This window comes from Taudactylus pleione, unplaced genomic scaffold (genome assembly GCF_031769625.1).
Source record: "Taudactylus pleione unplaced genomic scaffold, aTauple2 ptg000090l, whole genome shotgun sequence".
Classification (NCBI taxonomy): domain Eukaryota; kingdom Metazoa; phylum Chordata; class Amphibia; order Anura; family Myobatrachidae; genus Taudactylus; species Taudactylus pleione.
Window position 1 is genome coordinate 6,687,575 of NW_028284492.1, and position 24,087 is coordinate 6,711,661.

At 42.6% G+C, this 24,087-nt stretch overlaps 1 protein-coding gene across 3 annotated transcripts in view; it reads right to left on the bottom strand.

The window, feature by feature from the left end:
- Positions 1 to 5,654: 5,654 nt before the first annotated feature.
- Positions 5,655 to 24,087, bottom strand: part of CYP7B1 (cytochrome P450 family 7 subfamily B member 1) — a 217,852-nt gene continuing 199,419 nt past the window's right edge. For 2 of the 3 annotated variants that reach the window (XM_088469325.1, XM_088469323.1), the window contains exon 6: positions 5,655 to 7,749. In XM_088469325.1, the coding sequence (XP_088325451.1) occupies positions 7,453 to 7,749 (297 nt within the window). In that variant the 3' untranslated portion in view covers positions 5,655 to 7,452. Of the gene's footprint in view, positions 7,750 to 20,960; positions 21,388 to 24,087 lie in introns of those variants that run through there. The other variant, XM_088469326.1, reaches the window with a different exon arrangement.

A 24,087-nucleotide genomic window follows, 5' to 3' on the forward strand; every position in this document is an offset into this window, starting at 1 on the left:
ACGACGGCGCCGTCATGCGCATGCGTGAGACCCGCTACGACCGACAGCGCTGGTCGTAGCGGGTCTCGATCCAAAGGGGGCGAGCTGTCGATGTTGATTGACAGCTCGCCCCGTTTGGAAGGTGGGCCGGGGGGGTGGCAGCCCAAACGGAGGCGTTCCCATGGGAATGCCTACCGTTTGGGGGAGGCCCCACTGACATCACTAGTGATGTCAGTGGAGAGCTTCCGGCTCTGACAGAGCCAGAAGCTCTCCGGGGCTTACGACAAGGGAGACCCTACCCTAGGGTCTCGTCGTAAGCCCCGATGGTCGCGATGGTCTCTGACCATCGCGACCATCACCGGAGCGGTCGTTAGAGCTGTGGGTGTTAACCCACAGCCTAACGACCGCAACAGAGGCGGGCGGTCAGGATGCAAGTGGCCGCCCAGTTTCTGAGCGACCACTTGCATCCTCCGACCGCCTCTGAATGAGGCCCTTAGACTCTCTGCACATTTTACATCTGCCCCACCTGCAGTGCATCATGGTTTTACCAAGATGCATAGTTACTTGCTCTTTTTTACTCTATTTACAAATCTGAATCAGGCCTTTATTGGTCCTTTAGGGAAACTGGGGAGAATGAGACTTATAGGTAACAGTCGCAAAAGCGTAGTAGTATCGGCCAGGAAGGATGGGAAAATGGGGGACAGGAGAGGTGTAGTAGGTTAAGGGGAAAGGACTGAGGGGCAAGATGCGAGGTCTTGTGGGATATATGCAAACATGAGGCAAATTATAGAGAATGCAAGGAGGGCATAACCATAGTGTACAGCCATGGCCAAATGTTTTGAGAATTACACAAGTATTGGTTTTCACAAAGTTTGCTGCTTCAATGTTTTTAGACCTTTGTCAGATGTTACTATGGTATACTGACTGAAGTGTCAAAGGCTTTTATTGACAATTACATTAAATTTATGCACAGAGTCAATATTTGCAGTGTTGACCCTTCTTTTTCAAGACCTCTGCAATTCTCTCTGGCATGCTGTCAATCAACTTCTGGGCAACGTGCTGACTGATGGTCGCCCATTCTTGCCTAATCAATGCTTGGAGTTTGTCAGAGTTTGTGGGTTTTTGTTTGTCCACCGGCCTCTTGCGGATTGACCACAAGTTCTCAATGGGATTAAGATCTGGGGAGTTTCCTGGCCATGGACCCAAAATTTCGATGTTTTGTTCCCCGAGCCACTTATCACTTTTGCCTTATGGCAAGGTGCTCCATCATGCTGGAAAAGGCATTGGTCATAACCAAACTGTTCTTGGATAGTTGGGAAAAGTGGAGGATTTTTGGTACCATTCTGTATTCATGGCTGTGTTCTTAGGCAAAATTGTGAGTGAGCCCACTCCCATGGCTGAGAAGCAACCCCACACATGAATGGTCTCAGGATGCTTTGCTGTTGGCATGACACAGGACTGATGGAAGCGCTCACCTTTCCTTCTCCGGACAAGCATTTTTTCCAGATGGCCTAAACAATCTGAAAGAGGATTCATCAGAGAAAATAACTTTACCCCAGTCCTCAGCAGTCCAATCCCTTTACCTTTTGCAGAATACCAGTCTGTCCCAATGTTTTTCCTGGAGAAAAGTGGCTTCTTTGCTGCCCTTCTTGACACCCGGCTATCCTCCTGTACATGAAGATGCATTCACATCTGCCTGCTGCCATTCCTGAGCAAGCTCTGCACTGGTGGTGCCCTGATCCCGCAGCTGAATGAACTTTAGGAGACGGTCCTGGCACTTGCTGGACGTTCTTGGGTGCCCTGAAGCCACCTTCACAACTATTGAATCTCTCTCCTTGAAGTTCTTGATGATCCGATAAATGGTTGATTTAGGTGCAATCTTGCAAGCAGCAATATCCTTGCCTGTGAAACCCTTTTTGTGCAAAACAATGATGACTGCACGTGTTTCCTTGCAGGTCACTATGGTTAACAGAGGAAGAACAATGATTTCAAGCTCCACCCTCCTTTTAAAGCTTCCAATCTGTTATTCTAACTCAAACAGCATTAAAGAGTGATCTCCAGCCTTGTCCTTGTCAACACTCTCACCTGTGTTAACGAGAGAATCACTGACGTGATGTCAGCTGGTCATTTTGTGGCAGGGCTGAAATGCAGTGGAAATTTTGCTTTTGGGATTGTGGGCCTGATTCAGAGCCGCTCGTAAGCGGCCACTCGTTTGCTCCGAGCGATGTTCGCACAACTGCGCATGCGTATGGGTTGTAATACGCATGCGCGAACCAGTCATTGCGGTCGGAAATTGTGTGTTCGCAAAATAGCGAGTGTCTGCTAATTTGAGTGACAGGATGAGGCGTTTGTGGGTGGTAACAGGGGAAGGTGCTTGAAAACGGGGAGTGGAGATCCGAACGCAGGCGTGCCAAACGGTCAAAACGGGCGTTTTAAGGGTGTGCATAATTAACAAAGCAGCGTCATTGACCACGTCACTTGGTTGTCTTTTAGCCTGAACTGCTCGCATGATTGCGGTAGGAAAATGCTACCACAAGCACTTTCGATGTACTCGATTAATCTAATAAATAGCGGAGATGACGTAGGATGCGAGCGGCCAGGGGGCGTTTTTTTAAAAATAGCGAGCGCATGTTTCGTTCGCTCGTTCAGACATAGAGGCGTCAACAGACCGCAAAGAGCGAGCGCTCTATTTAAATATCCGGACCCTTTTTCTGAACGAGCGAGCGCAAATAGCGTCCGGCTCTGAATCAGGCCCTAAGTTCATTGTCATGGCAAAGAGGGACTTTGCAATTAATTGCAATTCATCTGATCACACTTCATGATATTCTGGAGTATATGCAAATTTCCATCATAAAAACTGAAGCAGCAGACTTTGTGAAAACCAATACTTGTGTCATTCTCAATACTTTTGGCCATGGCTGTAAAGAGAGGGGCATCACCTGAAGCAGATTAATAAGAAGGGGGCATTACCTTCTGGAATCCATCAGCCCCAAGCAACATGAAAGCAATGTTGCACCAAGTGGTCCTATGCACAGTATTGCTTTGTAGGGAGATCGGATCTTCTAGTCACATCCCACATTATTATTATTATCAGTTATTTATATAGTGCACACATATTCCGCAGTGCTTTACAGTGAATATTTGGTCATTCACATCAGTCCCTGCCCCAGTGGAGCGTACAATCTATATTCCCTACCACATGTACACACACATACACACTAGGGGTAATTTTTTTATTGGGAGCCAATTAACCTACCAGTATATTTTTGCACATGACCTGGTCATGCTGAGGAAAACAGACCATATTATGCCATTTTATAATCCCACTAAATGATGTTCTGCAGGGCATAGGCAGAATTCTATGAGCTTTCCCTATACTAACAATACCAGTGCAAGCAGGTCTCCCCCAATGTAGTGACAGGGTCACAGTTCCTCATGTCCACTATTGATTTCTAGCAGTGACAAGGTCCCAGATAGCAAGCTGTGGGCTCCTCACTTCTAAATCTTCAGTGCCGATATCACTTCCATCATCATTGACAGAGCCCAACCTCCCTGCAATGTGCTGAGCACAGCCACCGGACCTGCCCACTAAAATGCAGAGGCTGCAGCCCGGCACTACACATGGAATGCTCTGCTCCCTCCCCCCTCTGCCAAGACTCCGGACACTGCTGAACAGTGCAAATGAAGCTCAATATGAATAATAAATTGGTTTATCTGGGTTGCAGAATGGCCTCCTAGGAGTTGACAGGCTGAGCCAGGTGGTGCCCCCGCCCCCTTGACCAGCGTTCCTGGTGAGTGCTTTACTGGCCAACCCCTAGTTACACAGCCCTGAATAAGGATACTACATGGTTGCAATTTATATCCTCCCCAACAGACCAGAGTTGTGCTACTGTCTCCTGTGTTCGATTTATATGATCCTGCATGTCCTTTCCTTCGCTAAGTCTCATTTGATGCAGCTTTCTTAGCATGAATAGTTTGTTATTTATACTGGAGTTTTCATGTTGCTTGTGCAGTGCATTCCCCATGCCCTTTGCAGATTTTCGCATATCTTATGTGAAATAGCTGGCCATAGTCAACTGATATTTATACATGCCTGTGCACATGAAAATTATTGATTATTGTCTACCATAACAGGTTGTACTGAGCATAACTGCACATTACGGTGATGTTCAGCAGCGCATCAAAAGATATTAAATTGCTCACTGTTCGCCTGACCCAGACGTGGACCCAGTTGCATTCGCAACTGCGATTTCGGAAGTAGTAGCAATGACTTAGCTGTCATCTTGTGTACGGAGACGTCCACCGCCAGTGTGTCATATCCGCCACTTTTGTACAAGAGATGCAACATTGGGAACATCAGTCACACCATCAAACTTCTAAGCAACCCAATGGTGTACAGAAGAAAAAAAAAAAGAGGGTTTTAAGTCCGCACAAGATACTGAAGTCAGACAAAGTGATCTGATTTAGGTATAAGAGGTGGAGATATTTGTAATTATGGTTGACCAACTTGTAGGATTTATGTCCAGTATGGGAATGTAAAATGTTGGTGGCGCTCCATAGAGTCAGATATGGGATATCTTGGAGACAGAGAAAAGATGACTCTTTGTTTGGGGCACTCTTGTATAAGTTTGTGGTAGTGTAAGGAATGAAATCTTAACTTTTTTTAAATCTTAATTAAAATAAGGTGAAAAAAATTGTTAGGTATGGAATGCCGGCCCTCGGGATCATGTCGGTCAGAATCACGATGCCGGCATCCCAGCAGGGTTACGATACCGACACCTGTTGTTCAGTGTCCTATCCCTCCCCACTGCCTAAACCTAACCTCCCCTATAGATCCTAACCCACCCTCTAGTGCCTAACCCTAAATCTCCCCCTAGTGGATAATCCTAACCTTCCCCCTAGTGCAGGGGTTCCCAACCACGGTCCTCAAGGCACACTAACAGTCCAGGTTTTAAGAATAGCCATACTTGAGCACAGGTGACTTAATTAGTACTTTAGGCATTTTGAGTTAACCATCTGTGCTTAAGCCTGGATATCACTAAAACCAGGACTGTTAGTGTGCTTTGAGGACCGAGGTTGGGAATCACTGCCCTAGTGCCTAACCCCTAACGCTAACCCTCCACCTAAACGGTGCCGGCATTCTAAGCGCTGGCATCCCGACTGTTAGGATTATAACTACATTCCGAAAAAAGAATAATAAAAATGTTCATATATTTCATTATAGAATATAATTTTAAAGACTGCGTTCAATTGTTCATTAATACTTATTCTTGGACAGTATTCTGTCTCTAATGCTTTTGTTATCGGCGAATATTTATAGTGAAATAATGAAAAATTATATTTCACAAATTATCAGTGGACCTCATTAGCACGTATTCTGGGAGGAATAATATTAGTTTCAACTCTTATATTATATAGAGCTCCAATCCACTCTCTACAAGTCTATAGCTCAGACTATATATGTAAGTCTATCCCTCAGGCTATGGATAAGACTCCAGAATATACACTAGGTTGGTCTCAAAAGCTCAGAGAGTTATTTTGATAGTCTGTATTGTTACAGTATAATACATTTGTAACATAATCCCACAAAGTCTTAGAAGATTTATACCATGTTGAAAATGATGACAAATCATTAATCAGGTTGCAAAAATAAGTTTCATTTGCAACATGCCTTAGATACAGTGTTTATACATACGTAGCATAGTCTCTCATAATGTAAAGTTCATCATAAATCTTGCAAGAATTAACAACGTGGTCAGGTTTAAAGGTTTAGCTACATTAGCATCATAATTGTTGCATAACACATCTGCACAAAGTAATAATCCACTTCAGTGTTTGTCTGGTCATGCAAGGACTGTATATAAATGTAATTTAGATAATGATACACATGTGGTTCGATTAGTTCCCATAAGGTATGACCCGGTTGCTCTGTTGTCTTACAACACCAGCAGAAATCTCACTATTGAAAAAGATATGAAATATTTCCTACTCTTACTGATGCAAAGTGGGCAGAGCAGTGTATTATACAGACATAAATGTCATATATAATTCCATGTATTCATATATAATTATATACCATCAACTGAAAAAGTATAAACATCAAGAACATACAGTATGCATGCTGACATTGTTGGTTTAAGTCTGCCAGGTGATATACAATATAATAGTAAGTATTATCTCACAAGAAGGACGGAAAAAGGAAAGTCCGGTGTGTCCTCGGTTTCTACTTTCACGCCGTCATGCAGAATCATGGCATGGCGGGTGAGAGACGCTGACAGTAGAAGTGCCCATCTGCACTTTCCTTTCTCTCCAGCAGCCTCCTTCCGTTCTCTCATCCGCCGTCCTCTGTATCTGCATGACGGCATGAAACAAGTGAAATATAATCATTATTTCACTAACAATATTCACCCATAACAAAAGTATTAGACAGAATACTGTCCAAAAATATGTATTAATGAACAGCTGAACGCAAACAGTCTTTAAAATGATGTTCTACAGTACAATTAAATGTATGAACATTTTTATTATTCTATTTCCACCTTATCTTAATTGATATTTAATCAAAGCTAACTTTTAATTCATCCCGCTACCACAAACATGTACAAGAGTGCCCCGAACAAAGTCTTCTTTTCTCTGTTTCCAAGACAACCCTATGGTGTCTCAGAATGTCTGTCTCAATTAAAACGCCAGGGCCAGTCCAATTGCTAACAAATTCGCAGTGCCTGACTAGGGCATGCCAGAAAACAGAGGAAACGTGCTTGCAATTTTGTAGCCACCCCGTTACCTCCTTATCACTTGACAAATAAATCCTCTCTGCATCTGGTATCTCTAATCAATCGCCGCGCATTTAGTCTGTGTCACATGCGCAGAGGCAAAAAAACTCTATCCACTGCGTCCGACTCCAAATCCAAGCCTGTGTCTCCAGCAGGGCTGCCAAGAGCTAAGTTTCCGTCCAAATCCATCCAGTGGAAGGCTCAGAACAGGCTCCACGGGTCAAAGTTCTGCCTAGCGTACACCAACGATAGGCCCAACCAGGACCCTAACACCCCTAAATACTGGCCAGAATCCAACTGGACCACTATGTTTTGGTTTCATCTCAATCGGTGCAGGGGTGTACGAATACACAATCGGACAGACAAACAAACAAATAAACAGACCAATGAATTTTATAAGATGTGAGAATCCTGGAAATATAAACATATTGCCTTTAAAAAGCACCCTTGCCATATTCAGAATGTGGCAGAATTATGTCTAAATTATGATAAATGAAGGAAAATATATATATTAAAAGAATAAGCTACCTTCCTAGTCATATGCAACACAATTATGATTACCACTGTATTTTATTCTGTGCCAACATCAAAAATTTAAATATGAAATGTTTGCAAAGCTCCCAAATTAGAATTTAACTGATTGAAGTTTTTCATCATGCACCAATTTAGTTAATCAGGTCTCATCCCACAAAGAGCAAACTCAAAAATCAAATTTCCTTGGCCTAAAACGAAATTTAATATCAGAGTCAGGCAAAAGGATTCCGAGTCCAGAGCGACTATTATCTTGTCCAAGTGACTTGTGTTCAACTAGTTCCATATCCATATACACAAGGAGAACAGCAAGATACTGTTTTATTTCATTCACTGCAAAGAAACGGCCAGGACATTTGGTGGTTCCAGAACCAAATGGCATTAGAAAATATTTCATTTTTTTGCCTTTTTTATAGAAGGTTGTCTTCTCCTTTCCGTCTTCTATAAAACGATCATATTTATATTCCTGGGGGAAAAGCAGTGGGAAAACTATTAAAAAACAAATGAACATAAAATGCAATGTAACAATGGTAAAAGCAACGTATAATCGTAATATGAAATATGTTTAAGTAAGGTTTTTATTTTGGTGGTGGGTTTGATGTGCATATGTTTTGTTTTACCTCTTATGCTTTATGTTAACACTTTTTAAAATTTTATATAATGAGACTCCTCATTCCAGTAGGGGTTCGACAGCAGTGTTCTGCCCCTGCCTAATACAAAAGTTGGTTCAGTGCACAACTTATTCTGTAAATAACACGAGGTGGACCTTTAAGATAGGCATTATAAATGGTATTCACTCAGAATATTGACATCAACTATGTCGACACCTAGAAAATGTCGACATGGACAAACATCACATATGAAATGTCGACATCACTGTTGGGGTTAGGGGTTAGGGGTTAAGGTCATGGTTACACTAACCCAGAGGTTCCCATTTGCGGTCCTCAAGGCTCCCCAACAGTTCAGGTTTTAGAGATATCTATGGTTGAGCACGGGTTGGGTATGAGTTCCTGGGGGTCGGGATGCCGCTGGTCAGAATATCAACAGGGGCATTCCAACAGTGAAAATCCCAACAGCGGTAGGTAAGTATACTACCACTAACCCTAACCATCCCACCCCGGTGCCTAAACTTACCTACCCCTAACCTACCCCCTCCCCACACCCTAAATCTAACGCTTAGTGCCTAACCCTAACCCTCCCCCTAGTGTCTAATCCCTAACACTCTCCTAACCCCTGATACTTACCTTCGTGATGCTGGTGGTCACAATATGGGATTCCAGCACTGGTATTTACACTGTCGGATCCCGCATGTCGGGATGCCAACTACATCCCGTTGAGCACAGGTGACATACTTGGTACTTTAGTCAATTTGATTTAACCACATGTGCTCAACCATGGATAGATCTAAAACCTGAACTGTTGGGGAGCCTTGAGGGCCGCATTTAGGAACCTCTACACTAACCTCAGAAACACAATGTCTAGATTCTGACCATGTCGATATACCACAATTGTTGGAAGTCGACATGTTCACTGTCAATATGACCATATTGATATTCTTGTGTCAACATAATGAATGTCAACATTATATACCAAACCCATTATAAGTATTTTGTTTAATTAGAACATCTATTTATTTCTAAAGACAGTGATTTTTATGGAAGACAGTCATTTATGTGGAGGACAGGGATTTATATGGAGGAAAGTCATGTATATAGAGGTCTGTGTAGATTATGAGGATATGGATCATGTGGGACAATTGTGGATGTGTAAATGGATCATATGAGACAATGGTAGATGTGTATATGAATCACATTGGTAAATAGGAGGAGTAGTATTGTGCGTGATAACAGGAGTTGCAAACGAGAATCAAAAGTATTGTACTGAGTAAGGTATACATTGGGCGCAAACTGTGATACATGTATTGGACAAGCGCTTGGTGATAAGGAATCTGTGCTAGCTTATGATATTACACCATATCCAGGGCCGTAGCTAGGGTAGTGCGACCAGTGCCATGGCACAGGGCACCGCAGGGCAGGGGGCGCAGTTCTGGCCTGTCAGTTTTCCTATTTATTATAATAATGCTCTTTCTGGCACAGGATACCAAAAAGTCTAGTTACGACTCTGACCATAGCTATGCTATATGGGAACACTGAGTTAATGTTGCTAACTGAAAGGTACACATGTAAGATACACACAAAGAAATTAATAATGGAAGTTAATAAACTTGCACACATATATTGCATCATCTATTTTATATCGGTGTGTAAGATTATGTTATTGAAGATACATTGTACCATTGTTGTACAGTAAAGGATACCTCTCTCTCTCTATACATATAGGATTGTGGATTTTATACCACCTTCATACAGTGACAATGAACTGTTATGGGCTTCCTTATTTGCTGGCTGCAGTCTGATTGGTTATCACTGTTCCTAGATATGTACTCAACTCCTATCCCCCATTCCCTCCCAAATCAATACCCCATTACAATACCATCATGATAATTGTACTGTTCAGGAGAGTTGGAGATTTCACATGGATCATGGGGTCATGTCCAAAGAAACGAAGGACCACATTGCTGACTATGGAGATTGGACTTTCTGGAGTTTGAAAGCTGTTCGCCATCTTCACATTTGTGTTAACAAGAAGTGACCCATTAGACTGGAGCCCAGTTCTGTTCATGGTTTACAGAACTATTTACCCTGTACCATCTGCACAGTAATGTTGCATGCTAAAAATAAAGACTATCTAAAAACGAATATGATCAGTAAATCTATGCTGCACAATTGTGTGGCGCCTTATAAATAAATAATAATAATTAGAATAATCATGGTGACATGGATTCAAACTGCAGAAAAACGTTAAGCAAATCCTTAAGACCTTACCTTATATAGGGGCCCCCATTTATCAACAAGTTTTATCATACGCAACGAGTTACAAAAATGATAATGGTGCTCCAGCCAATCAGATCCCAACGATCATCTGTTTGAAAAATGATAGTTGGGAGATGATTGGCTTGTGCCAATTTTAAAACTCGCTGCGTAAGATTAAACTCATTGGTAAATGAGCCCCATATTGCTATCTGAAAGTGGCTTTATATGAGAAAAATCATTATTTCAGCTGAAAACTGCAGGGACAGATCAGTATATAGTAAAAAGTAAGGAAAAATTGGTAATAATCGCGCCGATATTATATTGTGTTTATTGCTAGTCCTTAGTAATTTAATACTTAAAGATTAATTGTAAATATAACCCCAATATGCCGATTTTGGAGAAAAATGTAAACTATTCAATGGCAATAGGCAGCAGACGAGTTTACCATACAAAATTCACAAAGACTGAGGGGCCTATTCATCATACCTAAACTTTCTCTGGAGGTAATTAGGTTTAGAACTTGCATGGAGTTCTACCTAATTACAGGAGGAATTCATCATTCCTCCTCTCCATAACTGTCTATTTCTAAAAGCTGTCATTTTTGCGATGACAGCTTTTCGGGAAATAGATAGTTTTCCCTCTCTACTCTAACTTACCCTAGCTGTAATCAGTGCTGCGCATGCTCTGTTACATCCATAAAACCAGCACATGCGCAGTACTGCCTACAGCTGCGGTAATTTGCGGTAATAGATTGTATAGTGTGTATCCAACTTAGGACACTGGGCCTGATTCAGAGGCGCACGCTGTTTGCATGCTCTCGCTCTGAATCAGGGCATTCTTTTTTTTTTTCCCGGCCTCCAGGCCGCTCGCACAGCTGTGAGTGACCACCCACAGCTTGTGCGATCGGCCTGGCGATGTTCGCGATTATCTTGACCATCCGGATTGCGGCGAGACCCTGCTGGGGGGTCTCGGCTACCGCAAGCCCGAGTGGACTTCCTGCTCTAATAGAAAAACTTATAGGACCTCATGTTCAAAATCATTAATTTCTTGGCTACAATATCAGATAAGTCCATTGCTAGGAACCTAGTCCTAGATGAGCTGTTCAGGAGGGTCCAGGCAGTGGCGGAACTCCCGGAGACAACGGAGTCAGTTGCCGCCAGGCGTCAGCCCTGAAGGGGGCACCTGGCTCCATTGTCACCTGACCATTCCGGGCACTGCTGAGGAAGGGCTGCATGGAGAAGGAGTGCCGCTGATCGGCGCTCCACCTCCAATGGCGTAACTACGGAGGGTGCAGGGGATGCGGTCGCATCCCCTGCACTACTGGGGGCACTACAGAGGGCTTACTACTGGGGGCACTACAGGGGGCTTAGTACTGGGGGCATTACAGGTGGCTTACTACTGAGGGCACTACAGGGGCCATCATATGGGGGCATAATATGGGGGCACTACAGGGGCCTTACTATTGTGGGCACTACAGGGGCCTTACTATTGTGGGCACTACAGGGGCCTTACTGCTGGGGGCACAATTGGGAGCACTACAACTGGGGGCACTACAGTGACCTTACTACTGAAGGCACTTCAAGGGGCATTACTACTTGGGCACTGCAGGGAGCATTACTACTTGGGGCACTACAAGGGCCCTTAATACAGGGGGCACTGCATAGGGGGACCACTACTGGAGGTACTGCATAGGGGACCACTACTGGAGGCACTGCATAGGGGGACCATTACTGGGGGGCACTACATAGGCAGGCACTGCATAAGGGGACCATTACTGGGGGCACAGTGTAAAAGGAACTGCATAGGGGGTGGCTGCAGCTAGGGCTGGCATAGATGCTGGGGGGTTGGCAAATTTTAATTTGGGGGGGGGGGCACAAACCATTTATCTTGCCTCCGGGCACCTGGGATGAAGTTACGCCACTGGGTCCAGGCAAGTGCCGACTTAGGGCCTGATTCATTACCAATCGCAACTGCGATTGCAATAGCGATTACACTCGCAGTTCAACTGCGATAGTATGCTAATCCATTGTGATCACTATGCTGTCGCAGCATAGCATTTACCTTACACACATCCGTAATGTTTAGCAAAATTGCAAAACCATCAGTACAATCACGCACACTTGTACAAGCTCTGACCTTACTCAGGAATTGCTAACTTCATCGCATGCTATGAGCCCTCAGGCTGCATACGGCATCGCAGTGGCTAATTTATGCACGCCCCTGCAACGGCATTGAAATGCACTGATACACCTGCGTTTTGTCGACCACCCTTCGTTACAATCCACAAACGCCACTTCCTGTCGATCACTCTGCGATGGGTCTGCGTAGTCACTGCAGTCCCGATTCCCGAGGTTCATGCACTGCGATGCTTACACATGCGCAGAACACAACAATCGACCGATTGCATGCGTAATTGCAGTTGCTGACATTTACAGATGAAAGTGTCTGCTGTGAAAATGGAACATATATTAAACTAATTTAACTAATTAAACAGTATTAATATCATGAATTTTCTGTACCCTTGAAAATAAATTATTTCCTACATTGTACATAGGGCCAACTTGTGTTATGTCATTCCCAGTGCAGTGGAAAAATATTTTGGCAATTATACACAGAGTAAATAATAGCCATCAAGTAAATAGTGCAATACTGTTTGCTCTGCTGTGTCTAGATGAGTGTTAATAAGATGAAAGTGAATCTAAGGGCAAAATTTACTAAGCAGCGTGTTCTAAACCCCAGTGGTTTGGTGGGGGATCCTAAACCCCAGCGGTTTGATGGCGGGTTCTAAACCCCAGTGGTTTGATGGCGGGTTCTAAACTCCGGCGGCTTCTAAATGACACCAGAACCGCTGCTTAATCATATTAGCCCTCGTCACTCCTGTTCTATTCTATTCTAAAATGTGTTTGACAGCGGTTTTAGCCAAACTGCCACCAAACCGCCAGGGTGTAGAACCCGCCGCTTAGTAGATTTTGCCCTAAGTGCTATTATTAAGTGTTCTACCATTGATGTGAGACTCAAATGACTGTAGTTATTAATATATGCTTATTTGTTTGTATAGTGGAACTACTTTTTGCCATTCTCCAATTAACTGTATATATACCTGTCAACAGTGATTGGCTAAAATATTTGGTTAATAAATATGTAAGACCTAGGGGCCTATTCATCATACCTTAAAACTCTCTGGAGGTAATTAGGTTTAGAACTCGCATGGAGTTCTACCTAATTACCGGAGGAATTCATCATTCCTCCTCCCCATAACTATCTATTTCAAAAAGCTGTTATTATTGCGATGACAGCTTTTCGGGAAATAGATAGTTATCTCTACCTACTCTAACTTACCGCAGCTGGAATTTGTTCTGCGCAAGCGCTGTTACATTCGTAAAGTCAGCGCATGTGCAGCACTGCCTACAGCGGCGGTAAGTTTGTGCCCCCCCCCCCGCACTTACCTGCCCGCTGTAGCGCCTCCGGTGGCTGTGCTGTCACATGTTCTCCCAGCAGCCCACTGTACAGTTTAAAAAAAAACCAAAACTTTTTTTTTCTAAACTTTGTGTTCTGCTGGGAGAAGACGTGTCTGCACAGCCCCAGGAGCCAGAGGACGGACCAGAGTGCTGGAGGAAGACGCCGGGGGACCTCACCAGCTGGAAGCAGGTAAGTGTCACCTGTTATTCGCCACCTCACAGTGGCGGATAATAACTCCATCAAATTCCGGAATTTGATGAATAGCATAATTTCCATATCCCCATACTAATGCATGGGGAGTGTGGAAATTAACCCAGGGGGACTTAGCAAGGAGATATCAGTGATATCTCCTGTGCTAAGTGTGTTCATGAATACTAAAATAACGTTAATTAAGGAAAATGTCCTTAAAAACGTTATTTTAGTGTTGATGAATAGGCCCCCTACTCTTAATTTTAAGTTATACTTTTCTGTAGCAAATGTGACCCATTTGAATTTCTATCATCAGCTACAAAGCACAGCTTATTAAGCAGTCTGCAATATCTTTGTCTCCTTTAAAATATTCACATGGTTCAGTTTTTACCATTACTATTAGTCCCTTAAATTGAGACATGGCTCCAGGAGGGGGCACGGCCCTGCATTTTAGGGAGCATGATTATATTGTGTGAGGTGTGGCCATGCCCCTTAGGATGTGTGTCTCTTCCCCAAATCACTATTCAATTCTACAGGTACCAGAAACCTCTGATGCCAGCGGCAGTAGCTCACCATGTGGGCAGGATACACCTCCTGAGTTCATGAGAATTGTGACAAATGTGCGATCTCAAAGTAAGGCCGTTTAAAGAATACAAACCAAAACCCCAGGACATTTGGGAAGTAGGTTACTGTATCGAAAGAATGTTTTGTCTATCTTTTATTACTGAATGTACAATATTTGCTTCTGTATATGCTACAGCATGTTTCCATTTAGTCTCTTCTAGCCGTTTCTTATCCTCCTTTGAGTAGGTCTGTCTATATTTTTTCTATGCAGTTTTCTTAACAAATTTAAGAACTATGACGCTTTCTCTTCCTTTTACTTATGTAATATATTGCACAGTTTGTCACCAACGTCATTGGGCACCATAGATGCACACGCACAGCATGACATAGGTGTGCATGCATTATGCATAGACAATATACCACCAATTATAATGCATACTCTTCTACGTCCAGATTTCAGGAGGCTGGAAGGTATTATCATATAAGTAAGATAATAATGTTTTGTTTGCTTTTTATGTGAAAAATGCTGACTGTGGATGTAGCAGATCCCCCAACCCCCATCCCAAAGTAGCGCTGGACAATGTTGGGAGTTATGGGTAACAGTTATCAGTGGGATCATACCACTAATGGTATGACCCATAGCAGACAGCCAAACAAATCTGTCTGGGGTTATAAATATACTGCGTTCCGGCATTCCTAATCATTCTTAAAAAGAACCCATAAAAGGAAGCCAGAAAATAATTATGAGAGGTATTTGGATTGTACACATAAATTGAAAGACTTGGTTTGATTACCCACTTTTGTATTTGGTTTTATCTGTTATTCTATGCACCATTTATTGTCTACTAGCTGGGATAACCGGCGTTGCCCGGGTTGAAGACTGGACCCTGAAGTACACCTACAGCCTCTATTTGTTTACCTAGTCCTCACCTATAACCCCATTCCATTAATCCTGAAAATGACCTCACTCTTAACATGCATGCAAACAGTGGCGTAAGTACCATGAGTGCAAGAGGTGCGGCTGCTATGTTTTCTGAGCTGCCTCTGTGGCCCATCGTTCACCCTGCACCCAGGGCTGGTGCTAGGCTTTTCTTCTCTGCTCCCTCCCCCTGAGCTTACATATTCACTATAGCGCCGGGAGGGAGGGTGGGCGTTTCCTGCGCCCGCCGGATACAGTGGCGCTCCGGGCGACGGCCCGGCTTGCCTGTGCCTAGAGCCGCTCCTACCTGCACCCAGTCATGCACGCAAGGTCCAGTGAGGGCCACCGAGGGGGGCTTGGGTGTCAGTAATGTTGATTTGTTGCCGGCCCGCCAACTGATTACAGCTGGCGCACTTACAGGCAGTCATGGAGAAACAGCGCCGCCGGTTACGAGGCAAGCAGAGCTCGCGGACCAGCAGCCAATCAGAAGTGCCAGCTGCTGATTGGCTGCCAGTCTGCGAGCTCCGATTAGCTCGTGACCGGTGCCAGATTTAACTTTCACCAGCGATGTCTGTCCATGTCTGCGGCTGCCTGCCGGCACGCCAGCTACCCCCACCCCTCTCCAGCTAAGAAGCTGCCAGCAGTTCTTTGTTCATGTCAGTTTTCATTGTGGGGGCACCACAGAAGAAATAAGTGGCATTATGTCACTCATTGTGTTTTAGATGCATCCTAAACCTTGACACCAAATGCGACTACCTAGGTTCACTGAGAGAAGCACTGGGCCTGGTTTTAGCTTGCTCGTATGTAGGTCATGACAGTAGAGAAAATGTATACATAATAATTGACATTGTAGCTTTAGTTATCTATAAACATGAGTGAGAGCTGCCATACCGCTTGTTCTACAAACGTTACATGCAATATTATCATCAGAAACCAACTTTAGTGGCAAACTTGATGGCTTCAATGGTAAAATGATTTGTTCCCTTACAATGCAATAACATTTACACTAAACATCTCTCGGACGAAGGAGTACACTTGCTTCATTGAGAGGGAAGTGTTCTACTAAGTGTATGTTATTTCTAATAACAAATGTTCAAGTATAATGTCGCTTTAACATAAAGTCTAATCGATGGAGCACACAAATGCATGCATAGGGACTTGGCAAGCACACTTGGGCAGCTGTATTGTATTCCATTGGTTCACATTAATGGGTGTCAGTTTTAAGAACATTCTAGGATGACAGATGGTTAATAATTTAGTATACATTCCTTTTCACAGAATAAAGCTGGAAAACAGTGATAAATATAGCTAATTATACAGTACATATATGTTAAAGGTTAATTCTAAATCATGAATTTATAATTATATGCAAAAGAGATAGAAATGGTATTGTAATTACCAAAATAATACTAAGTAAATCAAAGTTGCAAAATGCTGTATTTGACTTAAGTTTTTTTTTCTGAAAATCACAATCCTACATAATTACAGGCACAATATTATCAGCAACACAAAGAAGCTGTTTAATTGAAGTGAAAAAGTGAGGCTTAATTGCTCAATAATTTGCACAAACATCTAATTGGTGGGATGTTGAACAATTGGTTGTCTGGGAAATCTAGATATTTCCTGAATGCAACACATACCAGAAACATACATGTATACATAAATGCTGTATCAAAATTTAGATGATCAGATCTGTAGCGAAAATGGCCACATAACTGGTGGGCCAAACATAGCAGATCCAGCTGAATAGATTGCACTGTACCTGTCCTACCTCTACATAGTTATTCATTCACAAAAGCACAGGTTATCGGCCATCCAGAGTTTTAGTTATGGGGCATTATAGCCAAATATGTTTTAATAGCTGTACTTGATCAGTTATATGATAACAAACAGTACAATATTTGGCCTATCTGAAAACAGCTAACCAACTCTACATATGGAGCCAAAGGCCAGCAATTTTGACCAACTGGCATGATATTACAGACTGCGTGGTTCCAATATGGTAAGGATACTGACTTTAAACCTTTATACGCTCCTGCCTATACCTTCTAAAAACCTGCCTATACCTTCTAAAATTTACACTATTTGCTGTTGAGAAAGTGCAGATCGGTATAATATCAAACACGGTTTACTTATCATGTATTAAGCCTAAGATACCAAATAACCTTTGTTCACAGCATTTGTAACAAATGAATAAAACTTGAATCTTATACCTTTAAACTATGGATCCTTTTATGTGAATGTGCAGTGTGTAAGTATTCGGGGTTTGGGAAAAGACGCTAGTTAACTTGTGGCAGACGCATGAAACTAATAAACAGCGTTCGCATGCGGGGTATTATGCATTGGGTAATGTGCGACATGTTAACAGCGCAACTGTGCATAATGTGCGGTGTTTATGCATGTGATTCTATTTATGATGGATTTAATATATATATATATATATATATACTGTATATATATATATATATATATATATATATATATATATATATATATATATATATACACACACACACACACATACACATATATATATATCATTCCTTACTAACATTTTTAAACTGCAATGCAATGTGTTATTAGTAATGAGATTCACTCTCAAACAGGGTGGAGACCCCCAGCCGATTGCTGGTGCCATATTGTCTGACAGTGAGTTTAAACAGTTCTTTTCATGCAGATATCTTACCATTGTTCATTCAGTCAAATTCAAGTGTCTGAGCCATATTACAGTTGCCACAGCTACACCTGTCCACATGAGGGGTCTCTCCATTTACATGCAAAAACACTCACAGTTCCTGGTGTATTGTCTTTTACAGGAAGCTGTTTCTCTAGTTGTTTTGATATTTTTTTCTATGCAAGGTTGTCCCCAGTACCAAAAACATTGCCATGTGTACTTAGCTCGTAAGTTGTAACTTAAAATGGCGCTGGGAGATCAGTCGCAAATTGGCGTCTTGCAGATTCTTATTTTTAAGATGGAGTCTGGTTGCCATTCGCAAGATGGCGTCGCTCCAAGCTAATTTTACACTGATTCTGTCTCAGCCACTAAACCAGCTTCGACAGTCCACCCTTTGATAGCAAACAACATGCTATCATACTCTGATTGTAAAATTAATTTTAGGCTTGCATATGGGGTATTATTTTAATGTTATTTTTATGGGATGGTACGAGGTGGTTTCAATCCATCTATAATGGGTCTCTAGGAGGGAATATAAAACTACCATTATACGCACACTGCGGATCTTGGGGGATCATGGGAAAGATGTGGGGATGCACCAGTCATATAAAGGAAGTTTTGAAGGGGAATAGAGACTTACATCATTTATGATGTTAAAATGAGAGAAAAATATCATTTTAATAATACATTTTACGCATTTCTAAATATAATAGATTATATGATGGTGTTTCCTAGTTCAGGGTTGTAATGCAGTTCTACATTTACCTCAGAATTCATATGGGCACTACTGACCACCATCATAATTTCGCTCTTCCGATTTACCTTATTTTTACATTTTCCACACTTCAAAACATTAGGAACACACATTTGACACATATGCCAATAACTATGATGACAACCAGTATAAGGATCAGGAGTTTACCTATGCTTGCGATCATTTCCTGGACCCACTCCCCTAGACCTGAGAACCACTTCGCTGGGTTCAAGCATGAAACCCATTCCTCTACCTTCTCATCTACTTCAGCTGCTGAAGCATTATGGTTCTTCCGAAATTCCTATTTTAGCTGCAGAATTTCATCCATCTTCCGTTCTATCACCTCCTTGAGGTTACTGGTGTTATTAGTAATATATGTGCAGCACTTTACTCCAAACTGGGTGGCCAATGTTACACAATACCATCCCGTGACAGCTGTTAAATAATTTAGCACTAGTCTGTGTTGCACCAGTTCTTTCTTGTACGCTTGCAATTCCCTACCTCTATACCTGAAGGTGTCATTATACATCTCGGTGATATTATCTATCAATTTAGCAAGCTCTTGGATATATCTAAAATTTAGTGTACCCTGAGTGATCCTGGTGGGATCCAATGCGACTAAAACTTGAAAGCCAGTTGTCTCACTAATTAACTGAGTGGCTTTATGCACGTCACCAGGTATCATATTTCTTTGGTCTCTGTGTTCATAGTGTGTGAGAAGATATGGTGATGGTGTGTTTTTTTATGAATACCAAGCATTTAACCATGTGTAAGGGTCATAATTTCTGGAAGTAGTCTTCCCAAATAACATAACAATTACGATGCTAAGATTGGTCAGACACTCCCCTGATTTGGCATAGCACTCCTCCTCCTGACACCACTCCATCAGCACTGCCATCAGCTCCCATCTCCTCTATTGGTCCTCCATCACAGAAACTGGGTATCCCCAAACAGATCATCACGACAGAAACTCTGGAAGAAAGAACTAGGATGACCACAGCAGACCACTCCATTGCTGGAAGCACTGATCTACACATTTCTTTAGTTCATGTATCTCAACGCACCTTTTAACCCTCCCGGAACAGGCTCGCAATCGACAGGTTCACGTTATGTGCCTCGACTCCACCCCGTATCTCCATTGGTTGGTTGACCTTTCTACAGTGAGTGGAATGGACCCAGGTATCTCTCTCGGCCACCTTCAGCAACACCTGATACAGACCTTTCCAATGATCAGTCAAACATCCTGAGCTAAAAGAATTTGGATCATAACAAATTCCCCAGGTTTGACATCATGACAGTTTGCATCAGACATGTTAGAAAATAACATTTACAATTTCAGTTGTTCTTACTCATCTTCGTGAGACACTGCACAGTAACCTCATTATCATATTTTCACATGAGGCTGCCTGTTAAACAGTATCTCAAAGGTGGACAGATAAAAAGACAGTCTGGGACACCTGCTGATGTGTATAGAACGGTAGCTACTACCGAGCAGCTAGGCTAACTCCTGCACCTAGCCCTTAGGGATCATACAATACCCTTAACATTTAGGACCCGTGTTACACCCTAAACAAACTCACAATCACACACTCTTTTCCTGCACAGAAAAATAAATGTTAACCCAGTTATTGGCAACAATTGATAATGTAACCTCAATGGCTTTGTTTAAACACGTTGCAGCACAACCGGAAGTACGTATATGCTATTATGCGACTAGCTGCATACACAATAATGCGACTACTACACAATCATATGACTTACTCTTAGCAGGGTATGCAAAAGTGCGTCTCTACTGTGTGCGCAAAAATGCGACTCAGCCGCGTACACAATACTACGGCACCCCTTTTTAGCGTGAACTTCTATCAACAAAGGAAAACAAACTTTTTCCTTTCTTGTCCCTGGATTCTAGTCAGCATATCCTGACTCACACGATAATGGTTAGCGATCTCTCAGCATCGAGTAGTTGCAGGTAAACTGCGTGTGGCCACTATCCACCCTTTGGTGAGATATCGGTAACCGTATGTTTATCGTGAGAATAGGTAAGTGACTTCACTCTACGAGCCCCCAACTAAGGATACTGACTTTAAACCTTTATACGCTCCTGCCTATACCTTCTAAAAACCTGCCTATACCTTCTAAACTTGACGCTATTTGCGTACGCAGTCATACAGTAAAATAAAGACCTTAGACCTTGAACATGTGTTTCCAAAGCACAAAGTATTATTTCAAGCAAAGTACAGTTAGTTACACGCTGTGATCCAAGTACAATTTAGTGCAAAGAAATTATACACACCCAAGATACAGTTATACATACGCACGCGCTCTGGGACCAGATTCCGGCATCAGCAAGAAACCTCCATCAATAGCATCAGCATGAAAACTCCAGATTGGGGTCAGAACACACATATATATACACTTACAGAACTAGACAATACAATAGAGAAGTTTGGCATGGTTTCATTGGTTCCCAGTGCGGGTGCATCTGTTACAGGATATTTAACAGGTTGATTCAAATGGACACAGACCAGCCTTCAACAGCCTTTGTCTCCGTTTTCCCCCTGCATGCAAATCTAGGCTGTTAATTTTACAAAGTACATTTTGGTGTTTTAACTTTCTATGGTCCATAAGTTGAGAATGCAATTTGCGATCTTCACACCGATGATACCGGGAAGCTGTTGAGAAAGTGCAGATCAGTATAACACCAAACACGGTTTACTTATCATGTATTAAGCCTAAGATACCAAATAACCTCTGTTCACAGCATTTGTAACAAATGAATAAAACTTGAATCTTATACCTTTAAACTATGGAACCTTTTATGTGAATGTGCAGTGTGTAAGTATTCGGGGTTTGGGAAAAGACGCTAGTTAACTTGTGACAGATGCGTACGCATGAAACTAATAAACAGCGTTCGCATGCGGGGTATTATGCATTCGCTAATGTGCGACATGTTAACAGCGCAACTGTGCATACTGTGCGGTGTTTATGCATGTGATTCTATTTATGATGGATTTAATATATATAAATACACATATATGTATATCATTCCTTATGCTGGCCAAACACGCTGCAATTATCGGGACGATCCGCCAGATATCGGCGGATCGCCGCGATAATTGTAGCGTGGGGGGGGGCGACCGAGGGTTAAATATTGCTCGGTCGGGCATGCTGGATTGTCCAGCATGCCCGTCCGATGCGATATTTACCCGGTAACTGTCGGCCGCATCGGGCAGTGTATGCCCAGCGCGGCCGACAGACAGACATTTCCTGTGTTCCTTCCTACGGAAGGAACAGGGAAATGTCTCCTCCCCCGGGGCGGAGCACAGATGTCGGGCTATACACTGTGAGATTTCTCTCACAGTGTATGCCGCGGACATCTGCGGCTGGCAGCCGGCCAGATAAAATGTCTGTCGGTCTGACAGACATTTTATCTTGCCGTGTATGCCCAGCATAACTAACATTTTTAAACTGCAATGCAATGTGTTATTAGTAATGAGATTCACTTTCAAACAGGGTGGAGACCCCCAGCCGATTGCTGGTGCCATATTGTCTGACAGTGAGTTTAAACAGTTCTTTTCATGCAGATTTCTTACCATTGTTCATTCAGTCAAATTCAAGTGTCCCCAGTACCAAAAACATTGCCATCTGTACTTAGCTCGTGAGTTGTAACTTAAAATGGCGCTGGGAGATCAGTCGCAAAATGGCGTCTTGCAAATTCTTATTTTTAAGATGGAGTCTGGTTGCCATTCGCAAGATGGCATCACTCCAAGCTAATTTTACACTGATTCTGTCTCAGCCACTAAACCAGCTTCGACAGTGGCCTCCATGTTTAACAATGATACTGATTATTATGAGACAGGTAAATATGGTTAGAAGATGATCACACACAAGCCAGAAGCATTAACCTTCCAAACACCCTTAACAGGCACCAGAGATATTTGTGTGACTGGCATTACTCTCTCTGATTATTCAGCCTTAGCAGTGTAGTCCGGTGCTGGTCCTAGACCCTATGCATTTTCCCCCCTGTATTTCCAGAACCAGGACCAGATCAGATCCCAGTGCTGGTTGCGCAGAATATGTGGGACCCCTATGTCGTTTGACCCCCGTATTTTGACAACCAGCGCTGGTTCTGACTAGCTTGGTGCTGGTTGTGGCTACATACGGGGGTCCCCTACGTTGTTTATGCACTGTATGTTGCACAACCAGCACTGGCCCACTAAAAGCCCAGGGCTGGTTGCTCTTTGGGGGGGGGGGGGGAGGGGGGCATGCCGTATTTAAAAAAAAACTCTTTTATTAAAAAATTTTCACAAATGCATGGATGGTTCTCACTGAACCATCCCTGCATCTGTGTTTATTTTATTAAAGACAGATGCATGCATCACGAATCTCCCTCACCCGTACATACATCAGTCTTTTTTTAAAACAAAATAAATGACGCCGCTCGGATGCACGATGCATCGAATTTGCGCAAATACACTGCACAATCTGTATACGATACAACAGATAATATGGGCTTCACATCTGGTCATACGATATGATAGAACAGCTGTGGAAGCGTGCATCGAATCATATTGGTTGCTAAATACTGCACGATTTGCACACAATGTATTGTACCAGATGTCTAAAATCGTGCAATCGGCCCGAACTCATACTAGTGTATGGCCAGCTTTATTCTATTGTTAGACGCCAGACATCAGAAAGCCTCTAGATATATACCATATCAGCATATGTATGTGATTCTTGATATGTGTTCAAAGCATCCCAGTGGGGCAAATTATATCGGTAATGACTGCAGAGATTCACTAATCGTTCAAATTTCCAAGCAGTTTTCAACTTTTATGCTTTATGTGTTTCCTACGGCAAATATTTGATATTGCTTAGTTATTTAATCTAGAAATAATATTTAAAAAACTGTTCACTGACATAAGTGTAGGAACACAGAAGGTTAACAAAAGCAAAATACTACAATGCCAAACAGTGCAAAAATTCGAGGGTGGTTCAATAAATAAGGTAACAAGACCTTTCATTGCATTGCGCACATTTATTCAACTCGTACATATATGTATAAATCTATAGTACAGCCTTGGTACAGATTATTTTTCCACAAAGTCCCCATACTTGTCTACGCATTTGTTTCAAAGGTACACCAAGGCATCCATCCCGGCATAGAAGAAATCAGTGTCAAGCGTGATGGCTTGCTGAACTTCACTATCGGTTGCAAATCGCCTACCACCCTTATGCTTCTTTAATGGTCCAAAGAGATGGAAATGACATGGTGCCAGGACAGGGCAGTAGGGAAGATGGTCTAGAACCTCCCAAAGGTAGCGCCATAACAACTCAAGTGTGCAATTGGCTGACTGTGGCCTGGCGTT